The following is a 26,982-nucleotide window of genomic DNA, read 5'->3' on the forward strand; positions in this document are numbered from 1 at the left end:
CGTAAACACCTTTATCTGCAGTTATTAGCTGGCAATCCTAAACATCGGGTGAGTTCTCCCCATTGTTTCACAATGGGCTTTTTTCTGGTTTCTAGGAACTGTTTTCAAGGACTGCCATTCAGCATATGAGAAAAATGTGTGAACGTGATACACAGTCAGTTCTTTTTTCTCTTGGACATTGCCCCATTACAGAAACACAAAATATCACGTCACCATGTACCCTACTTTTCTCTAACACCTTCCATCCAATACCTATAAGCACATTACAAACATGAGTGATTTTACTGTGATTTCAAAGATCCTTGCCCAGAAGGAAATCCAGTTTCTGTGCTGAACATAAGGAAAAGATGATTGAAGGGGTAGTGTGAGGAGAGTAAGAGGCATCTTTCTTAATGCACAATACAATACCTTATAAAACAACAATCCTGTCTCTATCTAGTAGTTTAAATTAATCTCTTCCAGACAAATAAAAGAGACTAAGGAAAGAAAACAGGGCGGAGGAGAAAGTACAAAAAAAGATGGAACAAAGATGCCATTTTAAATCACTGGCCCCAACTCAGCATGTAACCATTTTCTATGGAAAGGAGCAATTCAAGCAAATTCCTCATCAACTGGTACTTTCTACAGCTCCACAAAAGCCAAAGGCTGTGGATTTTGCAGCTCTTTAACGTATAGGGGGAAATCCCTGCCAGCGCTGCTCCAAATCCCTGAGCGGTGCAGGAATTGCCGCTCGACACGCGGCGACCGATCAGCGAAGGGACAGAAGCACAGACTGGATTTTCAGTCCCGACTTTGAGATCTAGCTGCCAAACGGCATTGCAAAGAAAGACCTCTGGAGATTTCTCATACTTTTTTTGGCTTATTCTCCTGGTGTATTCATCTTAACAGAAATCAGCTGTTCTCCTTCTCACTTGTACAGCGTTTGCAGAAGAGACTTTAGCATCTGGCCTGGCTATTATTAAAAGATGAGAACATCCTGCTCTGTCAGGAGAACACCACTATGGCAATAAAAGGACAAGGATCCTTTGCATCCAGGTTTCCCGAGATCAGTCTGGATTATTTGGGATTTCTTTCCCCTTCTTCCACAGCCTTTCCTGTCTATTTCCTGATATTTGCTAACCGGCCTTGCACACCCTGGAGCAGGGATAAAGATTGTGCTTTCCTGGGAGAAGCTCTCTCACAGAGTTTGGATACAACAGCATCATTTTCAGCTCCTAAAGACTTCTTCCAACTGCGGAAATGAAAAAGTAAACAAGCTGGGGGGCTGAGGGGCTGCCTTGGTGTTTAGGCTCTGACTTTACTTTTAATAGTGCTCTAAAGTCACAGCCTGGAGGAATACAAACGAAGGGGTGGAAAGGTGAGGTTGCTAAGCAGTTGACTCCTATAGATGTGCAACAAGGTTTTAAACCCTCACTGTACCCTGTGTGCCCAAACCCAGAGGCAGGCAAAAACCCAAGCCCAAACCCAAACCCAAGTCCAAACCCAGAGGCTGGGGGAAAAGTCACAAATTGCACTTTGGGAGGTTTGGGGTGGACATTAGGAGAGGCGCAGTGCCGGTATGTGCCACAGTGCCCCAGCTCCATGTCCACGCTTGGAAGATATCAAAACTTGCTGGACACAGCCCTGTTGAGCAGACCTGGTGGTGGTGGTCCTGCGTCCAGCCTCCCTTGGACCAGGAGACCCACGGAGACCCCTTCCAACCAGCATTTCAGTGACCCCTCATTGATAACACCCACATTTACGGGTTGAAAAATGCTGGCGTTCAAAAACGCGGGGCTATTAATAGAGGGACTTCAGCTGATCTCTACTGGCGTAATCAGCATCTGAGCTTGGCCTCGCGGTGAACATTAATCACTGGCAAGTTGCTGCGGCGTATCGACTCTAACATGGGTTGTTTGCTTTTCTCTAAGTGTTGGGACATCCCGCAAGCTCCAGCTGCTCATCCCGAGCGAGCTGCTGGGAGGGAGCGGCCAAGGGCTGCCTCTGCAGATTGCAGCGATCTCTGCTTTTCTTCCTGCCCCACCGCAAATCCCGAGTAAATCTGTTGAGACAGCACAACTTGGCCCTAACTCCGCATTGTTTTTTGACCAGATCAGCAGTCTGGAAACTGGGTCAATTTTTCTAAACATGTGGTTTAGAAATGTGCTGTTTCAAAGGACACTGTCCAATGGTGTGAGACCAAACATTGGATTTGTAGTAAAAAGAGCTAAACAACAACAACAACAACAACAACAAAAGTTCAAAGCTCTCTATAAACACTGAGTCCAGGGGACATGCTGACAAAGTAGAGAAACAGTAAATTCCCTGTTCTATAGTTAGGGAAACTGAGGCATAAAAAGAGGAGTCCAAAGCTGCCTGGAGAATCACAGACAATGCTGAAATTTCCCAGCTACAAAACAAAAGCTAATTTCTCTCATCTTTACAAGTTCTTAGAAATATAACTATAGGCATTTTATTTTATTCTCCCACCCGAACTGCAGTAGGGAAATTCAAGTCCGCTTGTTATTTAAGTAACACAGTCGACATTAGGAAAGTAGAGAACTTCAATTTTAAGTTATGTCGTAGCTCCCAAGTAACTTTGCACTGCATCAGATCACCAGATGCTTTTGGAAGTTTAGGCTTTGTTCTCTTCGTATCTCGCAGCCCTAACTGTTACTGGGGCCAACAGCTTCCTATTCCCAGAGGGGTGGGAATCAGGAGATGCCGATGTCCCCCACTCCAAGGCCACATAAGTATCACGAAGAGACCCCATGGGAACAGCTCCATACATCTCAGACTGATATTGCACCAGTAGACCTACAGGGAAAAGATTATAATTACAGAAGGCCAAAGACAGTCTTTTCAATGCTAAATAAATATATTTTTTGCTTTAAGCTCATGCTAAAACTTTTCTTCAAGATGTTGAGTAGAAATGCTCAACCTGCTCCCAGTTATTTTATGTACCACAGTCATCCCCATCACCTATCCAAAGATTATGGGTTTCTAGAGGATTTGCTTATAATTTTAAACCATCCAACAAATATTTCTGGCGAATAATGCTCTTGGCCTGTTCTCTGCAAGCGTTCAGCCCAGTGGTGAGCGCCTGAGCTGCAAAGCTGGTCACCCACACAGCACCGTGACCTCTTCTACCCAAATATATGATCTAGTGTGACCCCCTCCAGTGCTGCAGAGCACTGCTGTGACTTACGCAGAGCATTGGCCATCCACGAGCGGTCGCCCAGGGGAGGGATCTCACTCCAAAATACCAATTCATTTCCTTCGGACCACGCAGAAGGTAACTAGACGGTACATGTCAATCCTTGGATATATAACTGAGGTTATTTCCTCTTTTTCCCCAGCAAACAGCTTGATGAATTTTTTATTTGGTGCCACCACAGGGCATGGTGCTGAACCATAAAGTCAGACCCTGCTCTTTCTCTTTACCACCTCTCCCCAAGAGCTTGTTTTAGGCACAAAAAAGGCTGATTTAGGCCTGTGGCTGCTAGCATGCGGCTGCTCCGAGCCCCTCCGGTGTTGCTCACAACCACAGGAAATTAAAAAGTTAAACCCAAGGCCAACAGGGAGAGGCAGCGCAAGATGCTGCCCGCCGTCTGCACGCTGTGTGGGACCGGTAAAAGCTGACTCCAGCGATCCAGCGTTAACGTTCAACCCTCACAACCCAAAAGCAAGAAGCTATTTACTGACACCAAAAGATGGGGAAAACAACGGTCACCACGCCTTGCAGGAAGCATCTTGAAATCTTATCTCCTAAAAATACGTGGAGTTCGACCCCCCCCCCACTGCTCCACGTCTTCATATCGGCCAGTCCTCCACGCTGACCAGTGGTGGTCATTTTGCCTCAGGAGTGGCTGGTTTCTGGCTAAGGCAAGAGAACGAGAGTCACCTTCTCAAGCTGCAAAAGGGTAAATTAATCAAAAAGTCAAAAGCAACACCCCCAGCATGATGTACGATGGGAATTGCTGTGCTGGCTCAGAGTGATGGTTTGGCTATTCCAACCCTGTGCTGACCATGTCTGCCATAGATATCCCAGAGAAACATGCCAGAAACCAACAAAAGATAGAGGGATCGCTGTAACTCCTCAATAACTTGCCTATGTAAGAACATTATCCTGCCAAACCTCTTTACTCAGATTGGTTTTAGCTGAATATGTGTTACCCGTACAGTCATACAAGCAGTTTTTAGCTTAGACAACAACCTGTAGCAGATAGCTCCTAGCCTGACTCACAGAACCATGGCATAATTTGGAGGGGACCGTGGGAGGTCTCCAGCCCAACCTTCTGCTCAAGCAGCCTCAGCTCCAGGGTCAGACCAGGTTGCTCCATGCTTTACCCAGCTGGGTCCAGTAAACCTCCAAGAACAGAGGTGGCACAATGTCCCTAGGCCCCTGTTCCACCACTCGACCATACAAAATGGTGAAAAATTGCTTATTTCCCTTTATGAGCATCTGGATTAAGTGACCCTGAAAGCAAGAATATAATGAGAGTATAAGTCTGTGTTCTGACTAGCTGAGATGGGTTAACCTGTGTACCAGAGGGCAGCAGAAATTCTTAGCACTAATGTTTGTAGCATAAGTCCCCCCAAAAGAATTTATATAGCAATTACACCACAGAGCATTGATTGGGTTGCTTGGTTCCTCACTCTTGGCTACAGCTTCCCTAAAATCAGGACTCTCATTATGGGCTGGAATGAAAGCACCCATGGAAACCCCCAAACATTATCTCAATCTCCAACCACCACGCAAGAAATGTGTAGGTCCATGGTAAAGCCAACAGAGCTCACAACATCAGTATTAGCGACATTTAAACTTCAGAGTTAAATGTTTCTTGAAATGATGAGGCTTGAGAACCTCATGCCTCTCCGTGCTACTACTTCTCTTTTGCAGACTCAAGAAATAGCTAAAAAGGGTAAGAAGTTACTACGAAACCAGGCACAAGCTTGCAAACAACTCCTGTCCTCCTGTCTCCTCCTGCAGACAGCCTTGGGTGAACTTAACCTCACCTTCATTAGCTGCATCTCCTCCTACCCCTAACACTAGGCTGGAGGAAAAATAGCCTCCTCCCCCAGTCTCCTCCCTATCCATATATCTTCTGCTGCTTGGAAACTATTCTTGCCTTAGGCCATGCAAATCACAAGATTATCTGTAACTGCATTCCTCAGGTCTGACCAGGAAGAGGTGGAGATAGCGCAACCCCCATCCTGGAAAAGCGCCATAAACCCCAATCCCTCCCCCCCTGGTTTGGAAATCTATCCTGGCTTTTCCTATAGGTCAAGCTCTGCCCACCAGCACTGTAGCACCAGAATGTCCCAGCTAATGTCAGTTGTTAGGTTTCAGAGTTAATGATCTAGCAAGATGAATAGAGCAGTTTGCACTCCTCTAAGAAACACAGGTTTTGATAGTTTGCAGACTCAGGAAAAGAAGCGACATTTGAGATCAGATTTAGAAGGTGTCCTTTACCACCCATAGGCCTGGAAACTTGCTTTTTATATATAACTGAAAACTTAAGTGCTGCAGAAATTGATGGGGCCACCATGGAAGGGCCGGTACTGTGTTCTACCATGTACTTACTTTACCCTGCCTGGTGCTAAGAGGAGACAACGGAAGAAAAAGAAGCATAGAAGAACATTAACAAAAAAAAGCCATTTTATTGAAAATGAAATTCAAACTTCAAATTATTATTACAATCATGAGAAAATGCCAAACAATTCAATTTACAGTTGCAACATACAATACAAATAGTCCCTTTGAAGTTGAAGTAAACTGATCCACAATCATCGTCTGTGGCATAAAGCAGAGTGTGTTTGTACAATATGTGCATGAAAAGCAAATCTCGGGTGACAGCGTTTGAAAAAATAAAAAATTAAAGCTTGTATTTACACAAAATGCTACAAATATTTTGTTCCAGCAGAAATTCAAGACTGGTAAAGCATATTTAACAACAACAACAACAAAAAATTGGAATGTCACTCATATTACCTAAAACAAAAGTTACTGTAAAAGTATGGTTTTGGCTGATATACTTAAAAGTACTGCATTAAAAAAAAAAAAAAAAGCAAAGAGTTATCTGTAAACATGGAAGTAAACAAACATCTAAAAAAGTTCTCAGAAAATGTTAAAATGAAATGCATTCTATTTAAAAACAACAAGAAATTCAGGGGGTTCAGAGAATGGGGCTTCTTTGAGCTCATGGCTGATCCAGGTTTTAATTATTGCTTTTGCTCATGGCTTGTTGGCCGCGTGCAGCCCGGCGCGGGGCTGAGCTTTGCTTTGCTAAGTGTGAAAGTGCAAAATTTTCCCCACTCGAGATGGTACCTGTGGAAACCGGTAAATCTTTGCTCGGGGGACTGCTGGCAAAAAAATTCAATGCTAAGAAATACACAGCAGCTGGTCTTTTAAAAGAATCGATAAACGCCACATGAATGATGCTGTGAGTTAAATAATTTGCTTTACTCATCCGTCCCGACCTGCTGACCCCGATCTGGTTACCCTTAGGAGGAGGGAGAGGAGGATTTAATCCTCCGCTCGGCAAAAGGGACATCGTGCCTGTTGTGCTGGAAGTAAATCTTTGGTAGGATAAGAGAGCTGGAAAGTAAAAAAAGGCCATTTTTTAATCTTCAAATCTATGAACGGTGCCAAAGATTGCCACTCACCGAAGGGAAGGGCTGTCGTACCTTTGAGAAAACTTTCTGTCAATGCTAAGCACCTCGCAAAACATCAAATAATCTGATAGGATTTACTACATAGCGCCAGTTGGGGTTCTTTTTGGTCTGAAATCCTGATTCAAGAGCATTTCCAAGTGAACTTGAAAGCATTTTCCAAAAGCTTTGATGAGCATCTCTGCCTCAGCCTGCACAACTCCCTCCGTGACCGGCCTGACATACCGGGAGAGATTTTCCAAAGGCACCAGGAAGGTTCAGGAGCACGGGGTCTACGAAAAGTCAAGGGGCTGGTGCTCCTCCATCCGTAGGTACTTAGAAAATCCTTTCCTTCCTATCTCAAGCAGGCAGAGCCAGACGCCTGCCCGCACGGCCAGGGAAGCTGAGGGCACGGATCGGGTACGCGCGCCTCGACCGGGAGGAGAAAACGTTTTCAACGTCTGTCCCTAACGGTCCAGTTGAAAAACCACGGGGACACAAACAGAGTCCTGTCGGTACTGAGCAAAACAAAAGTCTGGTCTGTGCTGGATTTATCCAGAAACAAAAACCAAGTGCTTGAATTTTACAACAAAGTCTTAAAAAAAAAAAAAAAAAAATCTGGGTTGCTGCCTGCAGCCACTCTTAACAACATTTCAACACAAAAGCACCCTAAAAATTACTTAATATGCATACAGTAAACCTTAAAAAGCCCTTCTCAGCAATAACAAATAATGTACAAATATAGTACCTTTTATTAAATAGGAAACAGCTTGCACTGGCAGTACATCTTTTTCTCTTGCTTACTAAACAAAAAAACAAAACTGAAATGTGTAACCAGACACTGGCTTTTTAAGTGCTGCTGAGACTAACAAACGTATTTTACAGTTACAAATAAATGGACAGTGGTATGCTTCAAGCTACCACAAACCAACAATAAATAGAATCAATTACAGCTTCCATCTTTGAAGGAAAACTAAGTATTAGAAGAAAAAAAAAGTGTCTTACTTATACTTTAAGCATACTTGGTATACAACCTTTAGAAGGCAAAGACTTTATTAAATTTTTTTTTTTTTTAAGAGCACGTCATCACGTAAATAGGAGGGTCGTACCATGCTAATGTCAACTCGTTCAACAGCTTCGCTGTTAACGAGCAGCGATGGTGTTGTCCGGCTCTGTATGGCTATGCCCACCGTTGATTTATCGCAATACTTTGGAGGTAGCCAAAGTACGGCCAAGGAGCGGCGCGGTGGCCGACAGCCGCCCCGCGGAGGCGATGGCTGAGGCTGGGGAAGGAGGGAATGCCGGCAAACCCCATCGGCACGTGCCGAAAATCCCGCTAAACTAGGCTTAACGTCACCGGCTTGAGGAGAGCGTGGGGAGAGCCCTTCAGCTCCCACTGCAGCTGGCCGACGCCACGTCGCCTCCCTGTTTGCTGGGCAAAATTTGGGGCCCTTGGCCAGAGAGGTTGGCGGCAGACAGGTTGGGCTGGGGTTTCGGGTTGGATTTGCTCTCCCTGTATCGCGCCTGGGAGCCCCGGGGTGGCTTTTAAGGTGACTTTTTTTTTATCTTCAGCGTTTGCAGAGGTGGGTATTGCTGCCCTCGTGCTTGTCTCTCTAATGCGGCAACAGCCACATCGGCTTCAAAGTCAACACAGCATCCTTACGGCTCCAGCATTTAATGCTAACGGGCGGCGATGCGCTACCAGGCAGTTTCTGTCTCAAGTTTTGAACGTTTTTATTCTATCGAGTGGGCTGATATTGCAAGGGAAGGGGAAAAAGTGTCACCAATTCTCCCTTAATCCCATTTCTGAGATATTTAACAATTCGTTAATTTGTAAAACACGGGCTTTGAAACAGTTTTGAATTTTCTTTGGGGGGAAACAAAAACCCTGTTGAAATTCAAATTATGCTGTTAAACCAGAACATTTTAATATGAATATTTTCAAATTTTGAAGTTCTGAGAAAAATCCTGGGAGAAGAAGAAATTAGGGGAAGGGTGGAAAATATTTCATCCTTCCTACCATTTTTCCAGTGTCTCCACAACTACTGATTAAAAGGCAAGACTGTGTTGAAGGCAACCAGACAGCTAATAAAAATATTTTAAACACAATATTTCCTTCATAAGTTATATAAAAAGATCCTACATCCAAAATCATTTGATGTGGATGCATTTGGGTTGGGTTTGTCATTTTTAAGTCACATTGTAAACTGGTTCACACTGGAACTGCTTTTCAAAGTTGGGTAAAGGTTTGAGGTTTACACCATTGCAGAAATGTAATAAGTAAAAAAAAAACAAAACAAAACAAAAACACTTTTAGAGACCGAAGTCAATATATCATTACATTAAGAAACGTTTAAAGGGTCCAAATGTCATTAAATAATTATAAATATTCTTTTAAAGTTATATGATGATTCATGTTAGCAAACAACCTCAAATTTTACACATTTATAATTTAAAAAAAAAAATAAAAAAGAACATAGCCGAACACAAATACTATGTATACCATTTTGGCTCTAGTAATATATAATGCCATTTTCATATTTTGCATAAGTAATAACATTTTGTTTTTTGTTTTTAAAGGTTTTGGTTGTTATTTTTGGTTTTTGGCTAATCGAAGGCAAAATGAACGGATACAAAAGCAAAAAGGAAACCCCAGGGTTGTCTAGCCTAACTTGAAGACTCGTTCTCTTTAAGTACCCAAAAACAAACCAAAAAAGCAATGAACACAGAGAAGTTCCAACCGTTATCTGCAGCAAGGCTCGGACAGAGTTTTTTGGGACAGCTGTTTTCATCTGAATGTATCATGGCAAAATGGAAGCAACTCGATCTTTGCTTTCCTTTTTATGTGCACCAATACAAGCCAGTTGAATTGCACTACGGGTGTGAAGAGGGTCCCATACATTGTATGATTGCAACTGTATCTGGAGTTCATGGTTAGGGTTTTTTTATTAAAAAATAAAAGGGAATGCAGCCTTTGCCTTGCATCACCATGTTTCTCCTGATAGCTGGGGAGTCCGTTCTCTCCTCATTGGCAAAAGAACTCACTAGTTATTACAACACTCTAGAATGAAAAAAACCAAAAAAACCAAAAAAACCAAAAAAAAAAAGAAAAAAGAAGGAGGGGGTGATTTTTTTTGTGTTTGTAAAAAGTACATTTTAAATATAAAACAAGGTAAAATGGTTCCAAGAAAAAAAAAATAAAAATATGTGCTTTGATCCACATAATCTGAAACATGGGTTGTGGTGTGTTGGTAACTCTTGTGTTATTTATGGCCATTATCATCCCATCTACACAGTTGCACATATCGGTAAAATCTATTTTTTTTTTTTTAGAAAAAACACAAAAACCAGGCACTTCGTAGTTAGTCGACCGTTTGTTTGGTTTGGTTTTTTTGTTTGGTTTTTTTTTTTGGCTCGCGGAGGTCAGGCCGGCTACGGAAGAAATCTCAGTACGGCCTCCAAACGGACTCATCCATTCTGCCACTAGAATTCAAGACGGTTGGGGAGCTGCTGTGGCTGCCATCCGCCTCCACACCGTCACTCTGGTTGGGCAAGTTAGGGTTTAACAGCGTGCTGCCGTTGGACGTGGTGGTGCACGGAGGAAGCATCCTGGAGGGGGAGCGGTCCCCTCCCGGCACCATGGGGAACTGGTATGATCCTGACGAAGTGCCATAGTAGAGATATGGAGTGCTGCTGGTCTGGAAAGGTCCACTTTGGTTTTGGGAAGAGCCGGGGTAGGGTGGTGGTAGGTAGGTGTGGTAGTGAGTGGTTGCGGACATACCCAGTGACATGCCTGAGGTGACTGGCGGTGTATAGGTAAAGGTGGCTGGATAGTGCATTCGTGGGTTGGAGAAGCGGCTCTCAGTGAGGGATGAAATGCTTGTGAACTGCCTGGGATCTGAAAATGGGCCCAGCTCTGAAGCACCTAAAAAATTATAACAAAAGACGGGGGAAAAGAATTCTGTAAATACCATGTTTTTGTATCACGTGATGAAAGAATTTTATTTTGCTAAGAAAACCCACTTCTTTTGGCCCCCAAGAGAACAGCAGATCATATCAAATAATACATTGCAAGGAACAGAGTCATACACCTGTCTTCTACAAGCGCTGGGCCAAACTCATCCCTGGTCTAACTCCACCGATGCCAATGGAGGGAGCAGCATTGCCAACCTGAAGCGTTCAAAGGTCACAAGTCAGGCCGGGAAAAAAAAAACAAACCAAAAAAATCTCAAAAATCAAGAGATTGAAAAAGAGCCAAAAAGAGAAAGCTGGATTTGGAGTTGATTTGCCTTCTGGTTTCTGAGCTTGGAGGGTTACGTGTCTCTGGGTTTTTGCTACAGCCTCTTGAGAAACTCAGGTCTGGTTGCACACGAAAGCTGAGATTCCCACCTCAGCACACACCGTCGGGAGCTGAGGTTTTGAGACAAGCAGAAATTACCGTGCAACTTGTAATAAAACTACAAGAGTTGGCAACACCAAGTTAGTTGCACCACTGACACCAGGGGAGTTACACCGGGGGTGACTAAGCCCCACTTCTTGCTTTAAATCAATTTATTTAGGTGAGAATCTGCTCAGCTACTTCCTATGGCTGAAAAATATTCTTTGCTGCATCTGAAGGATGGGCAAGGCCACTGAGCTGATAGCAGAGATGCCAGTTTTACTTTTCAGTGCAGCCGATGGAAAATTACAAGCCCAACACTCTTCCTGCCATTGAAAAAAGTTGTTTTCATATGTAGTCTGTGCAGTCTGGTTGAAAAAAAGACCACACAGTTTATGGCTACTGTGAACGTCTGGATGGTAACACTGTGAATTGGAGTCTAACGCAAAACAGGGATGGGTAAACTCATTTTGCCTAATTTCTAATCCCACATCAAACACCCAAAGTTTCAGAGCAGAACTGGAAAGCAAACGTTAGTAGCTTGGTGATCTGCTTAGGAGACTGTGGGATGGACAGGAGCAGAAGAAAAAAAAGATGGTGAAAGCTTGTGTTGAGAGCCAGAAAAGTGCAAAACAAAAAGGGTGTGGGAAAAGGGACGGGGGAAAGAGAAAAAGCCTAATGAAGAAGTACAGTGCAAGAGGGAGGGAAATGCATTGGCCAGTACGCAGTAGATACACATATACATTTTTAGTCGGAAAGAGCGGGGTATAAATAAAGGGGAAAAAATCACGAAAACAAATGGGCTCTCCCTGTGCTTCCCAGCTGACACCTCTACAGCTTTACCATCCTCTAGATCCAAGGGTTCACCCATCTCTTTGCCAATCTACTGAATCTGACTTACCTAAAAGGAAAATATGGCATCTTCTAGATGCCAAACTGACAGGCTAAACACCGAAACACCCTGTATATCCTCAATTCAAGATGCAGCAATGCCTTTACTTGCAGATAAGCTTCGGATCTGACCTGCCGACACTGCTGTGTAGAAGGTCCCTCCAGTCCTTCTGCCCTTGGCTTCCTATAGCACCCACAGCGGTGGTTGCTACTGTAAGCCACAGACTCAGCAAACCGTGCCACCTTGTGTGGCACATTTTGTGATTTAGATCACTATTCTCTCCTGTTCTACCAGCTCATTTAACCCACGCCTTCAATGATATCTAAAAGCAGCAGGGGGGAAAAGCTCAGGCACAGCTTGGGTTCAGGCTGGAGACCTGGGCCACAGCCAGCCAAGAGTCCAAATCGCACAGCCTGAAACCTGGGGATTTTAACCCACCGTCTCAAAAGATATTGAGTACAGAACTTCAAATGGGCAGTAAAAGCCCATTTTTAACTCTGATGACAATGTGATTACTATTATCTTTATCTGGAACTGAATCAGTGACCTACGGGTGAATGGGTCTGTCTCCATCATCAACCCCTCCAACCACAGCCCCATGGAATGTAATATAACTTGTACCTTTACAGCAAACACTCTACTACTTGATGCAACTCCTCTCGTTCCCAACTGCAAACAATAGCCAGAGGCCATACCACCCAGATTCAAAGCTGTAATTTTTGGAACACTATCCTTTATATTGTGAACAGGTCTGATACGTATCTGGAAATATAAGGTTAGAACATAATTTCCCCAGCTGCTCAAAATACTGAGTTTCAATCTGCTACTGCTTATACTCCTTTTTTTTTTTTTTTATTGTTATTGCAGCTCTCCCAACATGAACAGAGTTGCTCTTAGTTTACCCTGATAGAAGCTAAACAAGACTTTTATAATCAAAGGTAGAATTGGTATGAGTGTAAGGGTGTAGAAGAACATCGGCGTTTTTGGTTTCTTTGCAACCAGTAATTTTTTTTTTCTTAATAACACAAACTATCCACACAGTCTTACACACTAAAAGGCAGTCTCCCTTTCAGGGCTAGATCCAAATATTATCTGTATGGGTGCTGCCAAGGGATCATGTATGTGTCGAATGACTGGGAATGTGCACACCACACGTAGGCATTTCTAATGTGGGGCTACAGACCTCCTTACATACATACCCTAGTAAATCCACACTTGTTTGTTTTTACTGTTGCTTGTAAAGCACAATCCTATTTACCCAAAGGCCAAATAACCATAACCCTTTCTTATCTCACTCATGGCTGTGTCTGCACGGCTCCTGCACACTCACTTCTTTTGCCCAAATGCCTTTTGCTGTCTCCATAACTCCCTGCACTAGGCTGCGATTTGTTCCCAGCCTTATGTATCTCCATTGTGTAAAGATATTTTTGGAGACCAGAAAAAGTTTTCTGTGATGCCTGTTCTGAAGTCTCCTTTCCGAAGGAGTCTAGAAACTTTTTAAAAAGTCACCTCTAAAACTCAGCTTCTTGCTGTCCTCACTGCTGTGCAATCTCACTGACGCGTTTTCACCCTCCTCCTCCTCCTTTCTCTGTGCTACCTCCTTGTGATAAGTTGATTTTGGTTCTAACTTGGAAACACCAGATGCATATTCATTTATATACATTTAGCTCTTTGCTGGACTGGGAAGATAAATCGCTCTTCTGGGTACGGCACCCATCTTTGTATATCTGGTTGCGCACAAATAGCGATGTCGATCAGCAACATAGTAACATGACAGTGCAAGTAAATAATATATTTATTCCTCTCCCCAGCAGGATTAAACATTTATGCTAATTTTTCTCCGTCAGAGCAAGAAAACAATTTGCATCTGTGAATTCCCACTCTCGTGATAGCTTGTATTAAATGGGTGAAGCGCAGATCCTCCGCCCTACATTGTGGCCGCAAGATTGCGAAACCACCCTTCGGTAAAGAGAAGAGACTTTATTTTCTGCTGCCAGAAAGAGAAGCATGGCAACAAGCACAGCAAGTGATCTTCTTTCCCTATACAGTCTGATCAGGTCACGGTGCTTGACAATACGAAAAATAAAAGTATATTTTTAAAAAAAACCCTTTACATCTGAAAGAGTCGAGGTTAAACCATTTTTAAATCTTCCAAGCTGATTCCTCCCTAACACAACCTGGCACTCAAGTTTTCTGAGAGCTATATGTTTAGAACAGAAAAGTGGTCATGTTAATATGCCAATATTTATGCTAACATCCTAGATTCAAGAATACTGCTTCAGTGTGTTTCATATTTAGAATAAGAACAATTAAAATTCCATGTGGTTTCACTTATTTTGATGCAGAAGCCTCATTAAAAACCCTAGACTTGGGCATTTGCCAGCAGCCGACTAAAATGGTTTTGCATTTGCGCTTAAAAACCAATTTTACCTGTTGCAGCTTTGCAGCTCTACTGTTTACAGCTGAATGCATACCGTGGCCATTTCTCTTTTTCAGTTTACAGATGCCAGCTAATGCCAGTTAATGCTCATTTCTCAATTAATAAGCTGTGCTTGTGGTTTGCAGAAAATAAGGCAACAAATTTCTGCCAGGTTTACAGCACTTTGGCCAATCGCTTCCAATTATTAAAGATCATAATGTACCGTGGATAGATTAACTCCTTGTGGGTATAGCAAGCTGATGTCTACTTTAAAGGGTTATAGGATAATTTTATAACTTACAAATATTGCAATTTGCTTTGTCGTTTTATGCCATAAGGTCACTACCAAAAAAAAAGGTCCCCTTGGCTTATTGCATATGTCGGATAGGGAAATTTCTAGCACGTCAAGTCAATGCATAGTCACTGGATGCAAGAGAACAGCATGGTGCTGTATTCAAAAGTCACTGAATAGTCTGTCTCAAGGAAATTCAGCTACATATAGTTAAAGATATTTACCAGTAGCTAAATGATTCACTTGTGTTTTGGCGAACTACAGTGTTAAGACATTTGCTGAAGCAGATACTAGGTTTTGTGGATTTTTGTTCAATAGTTAGTTTGATTCAGGCTGGGCCGCAGCACTACTTGATCTATTAAAACTGTTTTTTCCTTCCCTAACATCTACGTCTATGAATTATATGTGCAGCTTGGATTACTTACAGCTGATAATATCGCCTCATATGAAGTATGCCACACACTTCACATGATGAGACGATTTTCAGTCTCTTACAGCTTTGCCAAACTTTAAATGTTCTGGCTGAAATTGTCCATGCTGGGCGTCTGTCTCAGGCTAAATTGTGATTTATGCATTTATTTGTTTTTAAAATTTCAGCTGAAACTCTTTTGCTGGGAAAAATATATTGTTTTACTAATCTTAAACTCTGAGGAGCCGTCCTTTGAAAAGCTGTACCAGTTCCACGCTTTGAAGTAAGGACTTGAACTTTGGAATAGGAGTGGCTTTTGTGTGAGAGACGTTGCCATGAAAATGCAGCCAAATATGAACAAATCATAAGCATTCTGCCTAAAAATGGGCAGAAGAGTCTGTGCCCCTACAAAGACACTTGTCCAGAGACTGAAATGAAATCCAGGAGTCCCAAGTCCCAGCATTTTTTCTGCAAATATTGCTGAAACACAGGGACACCTCTACCCATCCCTGCGCCAGTCCTGATCGAGAATCGGTCCATCGGTGGCTCCATTCACTGGAATGGCAGAAGCCTGCGTAAATGGAGCTAAATGATGGTCCATGTGGACATTTGTACGATATTGCAAAGAAAAATTTCGGAAGGTGGGGTTACTTGGGGGTTTGCTTTTTTTAGAAATCTGAGAAACTATAAACGTAACTAGAGACAAACAAAGGATGTTATTAAGGTTACCATGTGAAGAGTGAGCAAGTTAGGAAATACCAGCATTCAAGTTACTTCTCCATATGCACTACAATACAGCATTCAATTATAGGAGAAGATGCTATTCCTTTTACACAAGCCCTCCTGCAGGCAGCACACAAGCTGACCTCCTCTAGAGATACATCAGAGTTAAGGAATAGAGAAGACTGTTGTCTATGTATCTTCCAAAGCCACTGCTGCAAGAAATCAGAAGGGTTGAAGTGAACAAGGTGAGGGAGACCCAATTATTTCCTGAGCAAACTGGATTTTATACGTGTTTCTGCCACGCGGCTTCTACGTGACTCAGTTGAAATCTCTCCAAATCACATTTTCACTTCTCTCATTTTCTGTGCCCAGCAAAGACGTTGGCTTCTGATTTGCACGCATGCTAAATATTCATAGCTGCAGCTGAAGCCAACAGGATCATAGGTCTGAACATAAGGCTAAAGACAGAAAAAAAATCATGCTGTAGGTGACACAAAGAAAGTGCACTGAATTACACGAGACCTTAGAGTCAGTCTCAATACTCTTTTTAAAGCAGGTTCATGCTTTCTTGGGAATATTGCACTGCAGTGAACTGTGTACAAATGCTATGGCAGAAATATTAGAGCAAAGCCCATGAAGAAATTAACAATTCCTTCTTCAGAGCAGAATTTAATGCTCTGCAACAAGCAAGGCCTGAGGAAATGCAAAGAACAAGAAGAAAAACAAAATATTGAAGAGCTGCTCATTAAGTTAGCACTGTCCATCCTGTGCACTGAATGAGACAGGAATCCCGTGGGAAAAGTACCATGTGATCCTGTAATTAAAATCTGTAATATAATGCATAAGCAGAATGAGGCTGATTTAAAGTTGCACGGGCAACATTAAGTACTGAGATTTCCCAATTTCTAAGCACTTAGTTTTGCAATCTTAAAGATTCTTTGCAACACGTTTGGATGGGGGGGAGTGATTATTTGCTAGCTGGGTGTCTGTTTTCCCCAAGCATCCTTCTGTATCAGGGGAGAGTGTTATTTTTCTCCTCATTTTGTTAAATTCTAGTCACCTGCCTTTGCTAATAAGTCTTTAGTGAATCACACACAGCACGATCCTTCTCCTGCCTTCTTCCAGGCGAGCCTTTGACTCTCCAAAGGTGCTGTACCACCTTCCCTCTGGATGCCGCTGCAGGATGGAGCCTGGGACTGCGATTCCCAGGGATCCCAAACCACCTCTTTGTGCACGTATTCCTTGCTGTAGCCGTTAGGTCCTGATCCCGCAAACCTACACTGGTGCTCAGCTTCGTGCCAGAGCTCAGGGACACTCCTCCCACACATCTGCCACCGAGCATGTGTCTACGTGCTGCAAGGGTGAGGGTCCTGCAGCGCCGTGGAAATAAGGCACAGGGCTTCTCCGTCCCCGGGTCGCTTTTGGGATGAGTGTGTGTCATCTGGATACTTGCAACCATTTATCATAGGAAATGGTATGTTTTCAAATGCCCCTTCCCTCCCTTTAATTCAGAAAAAAAACATCAGGGAAAGAAAAAAAAAAGAAAAAAGCATTTTACATCTTTTTTTTTCTCTTCTTTTTTTTTTTTTTTGCATACAATAGCAGCAGAAAAGGTGTGAACTGCCCCCCCCCCCCTTCCCTTCACCTCAACAAGGTGTTAACTTCAAGGCCTAGTTGGGACCATTTAAACTGCAACATTATTAAGCACAGCAGTCTCACAAAAGTCAGAGGGAGGAAGGAACATTTTAACCCCTTCAGAGCCTCACGCACAACAGGCGAGAACCTAATTCTAGTGCACCTCTTCTCGCTGTCCCTCGGTACCCCAGTTCACACACTTGTGCCTTCTGGTATTTAGGTAACAGGACTTTGGCACCTAAAATACCACAGATTAATTTGCAGATAGATGTTTTCACTGAATTTATGGTGCAGCACCTAAGCCCTTTGCTGGGAGAAACACCCCATAAATAACATAATTAGCAGTGACCATTAAAGTACCACTCGTGCAAACAAGGGAGAGTGTTTCCCAAGCAGAGCTGTTACATTGCTTAACAGCAAAATCAGGGTCTCTTCGCACTTCTCCAGCCCAGGCTGCATCATTACCTGCCCTGCTCCCTCAGTAGGACTTTTCTGCTGGACAAACTGTGCTGAAGAGGGTGATTTTCTTTAGGCACCTAAAAGTCTTGCTGGGTGACCCTATGCATCTAAACACAGGTGGCTGCTGGCTGCACCTCAAGAGGAGGATGATCTTAAATTTAGGAGCATCAATGGATAGAAATTCCTTCCATGTGTAGAAAAAAGCAACAACAAACTCCTGCTAGATGGACTGTTGGGAGCAGAAATGGAGCTATGAAAGCATCAGTCATCACTGTCTCATTTATAGACACCTCTTGTGAAGCTTCACTTATACAAGACTCATAAACCTTTCTAACGAGACCACAGGAGGGGGACAAATGGTCACATTACAGAAATATGTCCTCAGCTAGTGGTTGTGACCTGCCACCCATGGATGCCCGTTGACCTGATGTGATGGGGAGCCTCTGAACTTCTTAGTCTTTGCTATCCCATCTCAGTGACTTCAGCCTGGAGCTATGACGGGTGATTCAAGTGGAGAGGAATTGGTAGTATACCAAAAACCCCCTGCTCGTTTCAGTCTCAGGCCACCTACGCGCTACGTTGGAAGCAAAAAGTAAGTAACATTTCCTGGAAGTAAATCTAGCAGCTCTGCAACCACTGCATGGCACAAACACGCACACAGGCGCGTATCGTTCTTGGTTCAGTTTTCCCCAATTTTTCCTGCTTGTATTTCAGCCGCTGCTGTTTTTCACCAGCCCCAGCCGAAATGCATCAGAAGGAACATTTGAGGCTTTTCTTGGATAGCAACCTCAGCGGCATTGTATACAGCAAGGGGGTGAAACCGCAGGGCTGAGAGCTGCAACGCATGCACAGCGAGTGTCAGTACAAGAATCCTGTATCAATCCAGTGAATGGGAAGATAATATACATTGGGGCTAGCAGTCTATTACTTTTTTTTTTTTTTTTCAGAAAAATGTGCCTTAACTATCCAGTATAAATATTTGTTTCCAATGTTGTCATGAATTGTACTTTTCCACTGCATGCTAGCAACTCAGAAATACCATCTGATCCTCAAGCAGACACAAAGAAACTATGTTTTGCAGGGGTGGGGAGGGGGGGGAAGCCCTTGGCATTGCTCTGTAATTTCACCCTTTAAACCCCTCTTTTTTCCTCCCCATCCAAATTTTCCTTTCGAATCTCGTTCGACTAATACGCGTCCCTCCCGAGGACAGAGGATTCCTTGCTGGTTCTTGATTAAGAGTTTTTTAAGAAGCTGGGAAGGAAGATATTCTTTGAAACTGGATCTACTGTAGGATGGGAGCCAGCACACAGGACACCGTGTCTTTCAGAGAGGGCCACACACAGTGCCACTCCAGTCATATGACTTCTCTGTCACATCCTGAAGCCATTTCCAGCTCGTGTGCGAGTTTGTACTCCCATTTAGAAAAGGATGGGATATATTGGGAACACACATATGGAAACACTTTCAGGGAATCAGTTTCCATGAAATCCATAATAAGCCAAGTGGCTTCAGATGTGGCAGCGTGCCTCAGATTAGCCAAAAAAAAAAAAAAAAAAAAAAAAAAGAGAGAGAAGAAGAAAAAGAAGGACAAGTCTACCCTTTCAGCCCTTATTTCAGTTTCAAGGGGGAAAAAAAAAGAAAAAAAAAATAATTAAAAACCACTAATGACTTATGGCTACCAAAACAGGGAGCCACAAAAAAATACAACTAACGAGCGCTCCTCCCTCCCCCAAGTAACGGCACTGCTATCAGCGCTCCCGTGGCTCCCAGAAAACTCTCCCGGCATCCACCGGTGTGCCGAGCTCACGCGGGACCGGCAGGGTGCCCGCCGTGCGATAACGTACGCGGGCAATTAAGAGCATTTCCGAAAACCTGCAGCTCGGTGATAAACCGTTTGTTAAGTAAATCTCCCGCGAAAGGCTGGATTCAGGAGGGACATCCTCTGGATGGGGTTGACTGGACCTGGGTCATATTAAAAGCAGGATTTACGGTGGGGATGATGCGTTGGGTGTTAGGCTGGGGTTGGGTATCATCTGCCTCGCGGGCTCCAGCGGCCGGGAGCTGAAAGTCAAGAGCAACCCTCAGGTGCCCCCACCGATGGGTACCGGCGAGCGGGAGCCAGGGAGCACGCAGCCCGAGTCCTGCCGATCCCGAACGGCACGGCAAAGGGCCGGAGGCCACGGCAGTCCCAGGCAGGAGGGAAGCAGCCAGCTCATCTGAGCTAGCGTGGTGCCGGAATAAATTTTTTGCAGGGCCGAGGAAGCGGGAAGAAGCACGGAGCAAGTGGCAGGAGTTCAAACGGGAACCGAAGAGATGCTACGTGCATCTCTGTGACAGCTAGCCACGTTTTTATCACAAGAAAATAACCAGGAATTTGGCTGCTAACTGGGGCCGTATCCTACAAACCCTACTTTTCCTGACAAACAAATGACTCCACAAATAGTCCCTCTGTTTTCAATAGGGTTATTTGCGGTAGGAGGGACCACCCAACACGAAAGGATCAGGCCCTCCACTCCCTCGCTCTGCAGCTCGCTTAAACCTTCCACAGCCAAATCCGAACACAAAAATCCCCACAAACTGCAACGGCTTTTCCTCGCTGCTGCTGGAAAAGCCCCGGACAAGAAACCCCGTGGAAAGGTCTCGTGTGGTATTAATACGATGCTCTCCCCGACTTCCGCCTCCGAAACGGGGATTTGCGATTTGTTTCTCAGGCTGTTTCTTTCCACTCGAGCCTCAGCACAGTAAACTAACTGAAAACTTCTGCATCAAGGAGAAGGTCTCTTTTAAAGTTTTGCTTGGCTTTGCTTTCAAAGAGTTGTCTGTATATTTTAGAATATGTAGAATTTGCCTTTGATTTAAACCTCTCTCTTAACAATAGACAAGAGACGATTTCTCTACTGAGCGATTTAAACAAAAACAAACATATTTTGGTTACCCGGGCCTTGTTCTCAAACGCTTTTTTTTTTTTTTTTCCAGAGCAAAATCAAACCCTACAAATTGTTACGCTTCTGGCCAAAAAACCTTAAATTCACAAACGCAGATAGTCCAATTTTTCTTTTTCCTGAACAATATCGTACATGGAGGAAGAAAAGGCACCACCCCAGCCCCCAGACATCCATAAAACACAAAACCCCCTCATCTAAACAATTAAAAACACACTTTTCCCCGCCAAAATAACTTCTCCCTTCAATGGACATTTTCAGCCTCTGTCCCTGTCCACGTCCAGGGCCATGATGATGGTTTTTTTTCCTCCTCCCCGGCATGAAGTCCTGTGTCCCCGGAGGGTAAACAGACACACCTCGTCCTGCGGGGAGGCAGCTGAAAGCCGCTGCTTGTGTTTGGAGCGGCCGCTCCGACGGGGATGAGGGCACTTAGCTCACGGAGAACTTCTGGATACTGGAGAAATGAGAGGGGAGATACCAGGGAGGCATTTCCATCTTAGGTTAAGGATTTTAGCAGCAGGCGAAATAACGCTGTTGGAGTGAAAACAGTGGAAAATAACTCACCCAGTGCCGGCCAGAGTTTTTTCCCTTGCAGTGAGAACACATTTGCCCCAAGTAACACGAACAGCGGTAACGTCAGGCCGTGATAAAATTGTCAGACATGTCAGCGTGACTCAAGACCCGCCGGTCAAAGGAATTTGGGGAGGCTCAGGGTGTGAAGGAGCCCCGCGGGGAGGTGCGTGGGCAAACACCGAGCCAAACCGCTGCGCCCGCAGAAGAGTGAGGGCGGCTCGGGGACGTCCGACCCCCGACCCTCGGCATCGCCGGAGCAAAGCTGTGGCTCTCGACGAGCCGCAGAGCGGGACTCGCCGCGGTGCAATGCAGATCGCCCCGGGTCACCACGAGCTTCGGGGAGACGGAGGAGATCTTCGCACGCAACTGCTGGGCTGTTTTCGCTAGAGCTGCTGCTCTTGTATCGAAGAGTCAAAAATAACGACCAGCACGAAGACCCGCAGAGGTTTCAATCCATGCTTTTAGGCACTCAATGCCCGACTAGATAGCAAACTGCCATCAAATTCAGCAGGACACACATAGCTAAACGCAGTTGTATAGCAGGGCTAGAGGCACTGTATCCCTTTTTATATTTAGCATTGCACCACTTTAACAATTTATGATTTTCAACCTCATTTAATAAAAGCAGTGTAAAGCCCTCTGTATATTTTTTTTTCATTCATTTCAGACCTAACCTGAGTTTCTTACTAAGTTAAGGCAAACTACTGTAAGCTAAGTTTCAATCCATTATAAACTTGTCCACACAGCATCTCCATTCATCAGCTGAGCTGAAGCTTTAACCAGCCCAACTTTGAACACCTCTAAATAAATGCTTCTTCTCCATAGTGTAAAGTCTGAATATGGTTTTTATCCTCCCAGGAAACTGGTGATGAGAAAGAGAAACAGACTTTGGTCTGTAATAGCTCACATCATAGACATGCTTTAGGCTGTTTGCTGTATGGCGACTTAGGCTATACCTCTAGCAGCTGAAATCACTATTGATGGTCTAAACTTAAAATCCAAGTTACCACATCTCAGAGAAACCACAGTAACAGTCCCTTGAATGGCCACAGCTCATGGTAAATATGAGATACTCCAGTTCTGTAACAGAGGATTAAGTTAAGACTCACTGCCTTGCACTTGCCACAGGCTGTAGAAATGCACACTCCTACCAAAGCCTAACTAAGCCTGCAGTTAAGTCAGGATAACCTGACTAGTCTCTGAATTTGCTTTATTTCAAAAGAAAGCTTGGACAACTTCTAACCAGGCTGGTAAAAAATAAATATATCATGGAGATATTGCACGGGATAATTGCATGTTGGCAAAAAAAGCGTATGTTATTTAGAAGTTTAGAAAGCCCACTTATCCATTAAAGCTGTTAAGAGGGGAAAAGCGATGCATTGCTTTCTGGCTCTTGCTACCGATTTGTTTTGTGAGTTTGGGCGTATAATTTGATTTTCCTGGCTAAATTTTGCTTGCTATAAGATGGATATTTTAATACTTCATATTAGCCAAGTGACAAAGGTCAGTAACACAGTTTGGAAAATACTATGAAATCCTTTGCTGGAAGATGTTGTAGAGTTACAAACATAAAGGCAAAACCCATTAGACATTTTTTATAAGCTCTTCACCAGGTGAAGACACAGAAAAAGTGGAAGTCAGACAGAGTACAGAGAACTTGGCTTAAAGTAAACTTCCATACGCAATCCTGATATCTGAAATGAAAAAAGAGGCGTACAAAGCCAGCCCGAATTACCACCTTCCGCTGTCTTCATCTGCTTGAGAAAGCAACAGCTAGAATTGCTTTAAACTAAACACCCCTCCAGCGCATCTGCAGAGCAGACCGGTGAGAGCAGAAGCTGGCCCGGCTGAGGACCAGGCGCCGTGCTCCAGCTCCACTGCGGCTGGAACGGTTTCCTCCATGGGCAAGCAGCCTGTCCTCAAAACAGCTCCAAACCAGTCTGGCCCACCTACGTGGGCCAGGCCAAACTAGAAACTGGTTGGGTTTGGACTACCCTTAAACCCAGCTTCCTATCTAATTTTGGAATCTAATACGATGGCTCCTAATTAGGCTTCGCTGGTACTTAGATCCTCCCCTGCGCTCCTTTTCACCCATTAAAAAAACCCAACATGGGTTGGCTTTTAGCAGGAAACAAAATGAAAACAAAAACAAACAAAAAAATCCCTTTAGAGGGAGATATTTGAGAGAGGAAGAGGGAAGAAAGGGGGAAGAGAGGTGCCTTTTTCCCACTGCCAGGATTCCTCTGTGGCTCCTCCGGCCATGCCAGCATCCACATCACAGTTCCCAGGGACTTCCTCCGTGGAGCTGCTGCGAGACGCCTCTTCCAATGAGCCATTTCATCTCAGGCTTATGTGGCAGAGGTTTGGGGTCAGCAGCCCTCCTGGTGTTTTTAAGGCAATTGCTTCCCTTCCTATTTGGTAAACCTGTCACCTTTGCAGAAGGTCTAATTCTGAGTCCTCAGTCACTAGTCCAGATCCCAGCCTTTGCAATTTGCGCCCTAGAGGCATCTGAATGTTTATGCCCTTTCTCATAGAGGTTTCTGCTCTATACCTTCCCTCTGTCAATGCTGACAAACCCTACGCAGCTCTAGGTCTGTTCACCATGCGGCAGTGATGACTCCCACTTTATGGCCAGCAGTCTCATTCAGAAGCCCAGGGATATTTTGGATGTATTCATAAAGGCCCCATCACTTCCCAAGCATTTATTCATATGTTCTTTTATACTGTTAGCTTTGACTTCCTTTGTTTTTAAGTTCATTTTCTAAAAATCTTTTAACTGCACCAAAATGATCTATTTCAACCTTAATGATGTTTTTTTGGCTGGGATTTCTCCTTCTTTGGGACATGGTTTTATTTTTGTTTTCAATGGCAGCAATACACATAACTAGCTCGCTACACTTAACAGGAGTGACTTGCAGATGTTCGATCCTTTTTCTGCACAGACCATATGATCTTATGAGGTCCCTGTCAGTCCTATGTGACTATGACACTACAGACCTATAGGAAATAGAAGAATTGATCTAGCAGCTGCTCTGGGGTTATTCCCACCTACCTAAGAGTAAGGAGATTCACAGAACTCTATCAACAGCTACTAAATACAATGATCCAGATATAAACCTCCTGCTTTGGAAACCCCTACAGCTTGGGAATATATATATATTCTGCTCTTGCACTCCAGGGGAACTGAGTAACCCCTTTTGGCCATGCTGAGAAGGTGACGGGTCCTGGGTGGACCCTTGGTCTAACCTGGTGGGGCTGATCTTCTGCCCCACTCAGCTTTTTCAGTGATGATGCTGACCAACACTGCTTGCCTCTTCGTACAAGGTTTAACGAGCAGCTTTGTGCTTTCTTTCCTGCTGCCTCTGAAGCCTGGGAGGAGGTGAAGAGCCACAGAGCTATCTCAGTACCCTCCTTCAAACATCATCCTTGCACTCCCTTCTGACCCAAGCTCACTACTGCCCGGCTCTAGCGAGGCTGCAGCCACCGCTATCACCTCGCTGGCTCTCTTCATGTTTCCTCAATTCCCTCTTGTATTCTGCTGTACATCTTGGAAACAGTTGTACTGTATTTAAGAGTGCAAATTCACAGAGGACAGGGCTGACCTTTCTTTTTTTTCCTCTTCTTCTTTAATTGTATAGTCCTTAGCACGATGGGATCGGACTTCCAGACATTACCGCAACACAAACAATATTAGCAGCCGCTGCCTATCGCGTGGTCAGCGGTGATTCCAGCAAAGGCCCATTAGCTGTTCACAAATACAACCATTACTTTGATCACTGAACCACGTCGCCTGCAGTAGCCAAACTTGGGTGCTCCAGCTAAAGTCAAAACCTCGTGCGAAGCCTTGTAAAGGGGACTGGCAAGAGGACTGATCTCCAGTTCGTGGAAATCTCCTTTCAATCCCACGTTCAGCTTTCAACACAACACAGAACATAATTTCAGCACAGAATTAAATATGGCAAGCTGTGTTTTTACAGACATCTATCACCTAAAAATGATGTGCCTTATACATTCGGTCCTGTACCTGTGCTGCAATCCTGTTTTCCAAGCAAACTCATTGCACTGCCTAACTATATCAACTAGAACAAGGTGGACATACCTTTAGCTGCCGGCTTCATAATATTCTGCCAATTCTAGACGGTGCTTGTTTAATAGAAAAGGGCATAAAAAAGCACTGATGCTTACGGATCCAACAGCGATAGCCCAGTTAACCATTAAAAATAACGAGTGGAAACCACGCATGTGGCATCACTAGAGCTTGTGTAGAGACTTTCATCTCAGCTAAATGAAAGAGGCTTTGTGGGTACTGCTCCTAACCCAAGCATACCACCTTCCACTTCCCACCACCAGAGAAATGTGGTGTTAAGAGGCAGAAAGATCGACGTGAGATGCCCTACCCCTCCATTTTGCTTTCAGAATTGCTCCTTGTTTTAAAGCCCCCGGGCTGTTTTTCTCTGCTGGTGTTTCCCTTCTCTCAGCACGGTTGCTCCTCTTTCTCACAAGAGCCCAAGGAGGCTTTCTCCAGCTGCCTACACTCAGCACTTCTATATTACAAAATAACATATTACAGCAAACATTCATGGCTACCACAGGATGAAAGGTCAAGTGGGTGGTTAGGGAGACCTTTGGGAAAAATGACGGGGAAGCTTGGAGGTGACATGGCCCAGGCAGGGCTGAAGACGCAGCACACTGACTCTTCTCCACAAGCACCTTTAAAATGCCACAACCCCCCCTGCATTATGTGTATGATACCTCTTTTGCCACAACTAAACTTCTTCATGCACTGAGAGCATTGCCTGGTCCAAGTAATCCCAAGGGTACAACGCAGTTTCAGCTCGCTCTCTATTCGCAAATTTGCCCATGGAATAATTACGAACGTGGAGAGCAAAGAGGCTGCTCTGGGTGGGTGTCTGCTACCCAACTGCGCTGCAGGCTTCTCTTTGCTTTTGACAGAACAAATGCTAACTAACCCTAGAGGAAAAAGCCCCTCTGTGTTTCTTAAAATGAAAGGTTAAACAGTGTATCAAAACTAAGGGAGAATGCGAATCTTGTTGTCCTATTCCTGTATCTCCATCTAGGGTAGTGGGTAAGGAATTAAATTCATTTTGTTAGAAAAAATGGGAGGGACTTTACAATTGGGCAAATATAAAAGCAGAAAAATTCCTTAAGGAATTGCAGAAGCCCACAAAGTCAGTGAAAAATGCTTTCTCAGTGAGTTTTTTCAGGTGTGTTGGAAAAGTAGAGTCCCACTAGTAATTCAACCAAAAATAACTCATTTTCAGCAGACACCGTAGGAGTTTGGCTGATTAGGGAAGGGAACGTTCACTATTTGATAGATCATAGTGGACCCACAGCAAACTTAGATGACCAAAATACTTTTGCACGGTGGCCCTCCAGCCTCCTTGCAAGTCAAGCCAGTTCTGCATCCCGCAATGTCCAGCTCCCTGTGAATTCTGCTATCTCCCCGAGACCCATCGCAGCAACCTCCTTTCTTACCCACCTCCTTGTTGTATCTGTCACCGCCACAGGAACCCACTCGAACCTCAGAAATAAAAATTGGTGCTGCAATCTGGCAGACAAAGTTATAGCAAGTTCAAATGAGTGGAAACTAAAGTTAGACAAATTCA

The 26,982-nt window shown here is 44.1% G+C and overlaps 1 protein-coding gene across 1 annotated transcript in view; it reads right to left on the bottom strand.

Moving 5' to 3' along the window:
• Positions 1 to 10,079: 10,079 nt before the first annotated feature.
• Positions 10,080 to 26,982, bottom strand: part of RUNX2 (runt-related transcription factor 2) — an 85,017-nt gene continuing 68,114 nt past the window's right edge. The window contains exon 6 of the mRNA XM_010583197.1: positions 10,080 to 10,558. Within this exon, the coding sequence (XP_010581499.1) occupies positions 10,080 to 10,558 (479 nt within the window). The remainder of the gene's footprint in view (positions 10,559 to 26,982) is intronic.

The sequence above is a fragment of the Haliaeetus leucocephalus genome, unplaced genomic scaffold (assembly GCF_000737465.1).
Source record: "Haliaeetus leucocephalus isolate CR32 unplaced genomic scaffold, Haliaeetus_leucocephalus-4.0 Scaffold871, whole genome shotgun sequence".
Lineage (NCBI taxonomy): Eukaryota > Metazoa > Chordata > Aves > Accipitriformes > Accipitridae > Haliaeetus > Haliaeetus leucocephalus.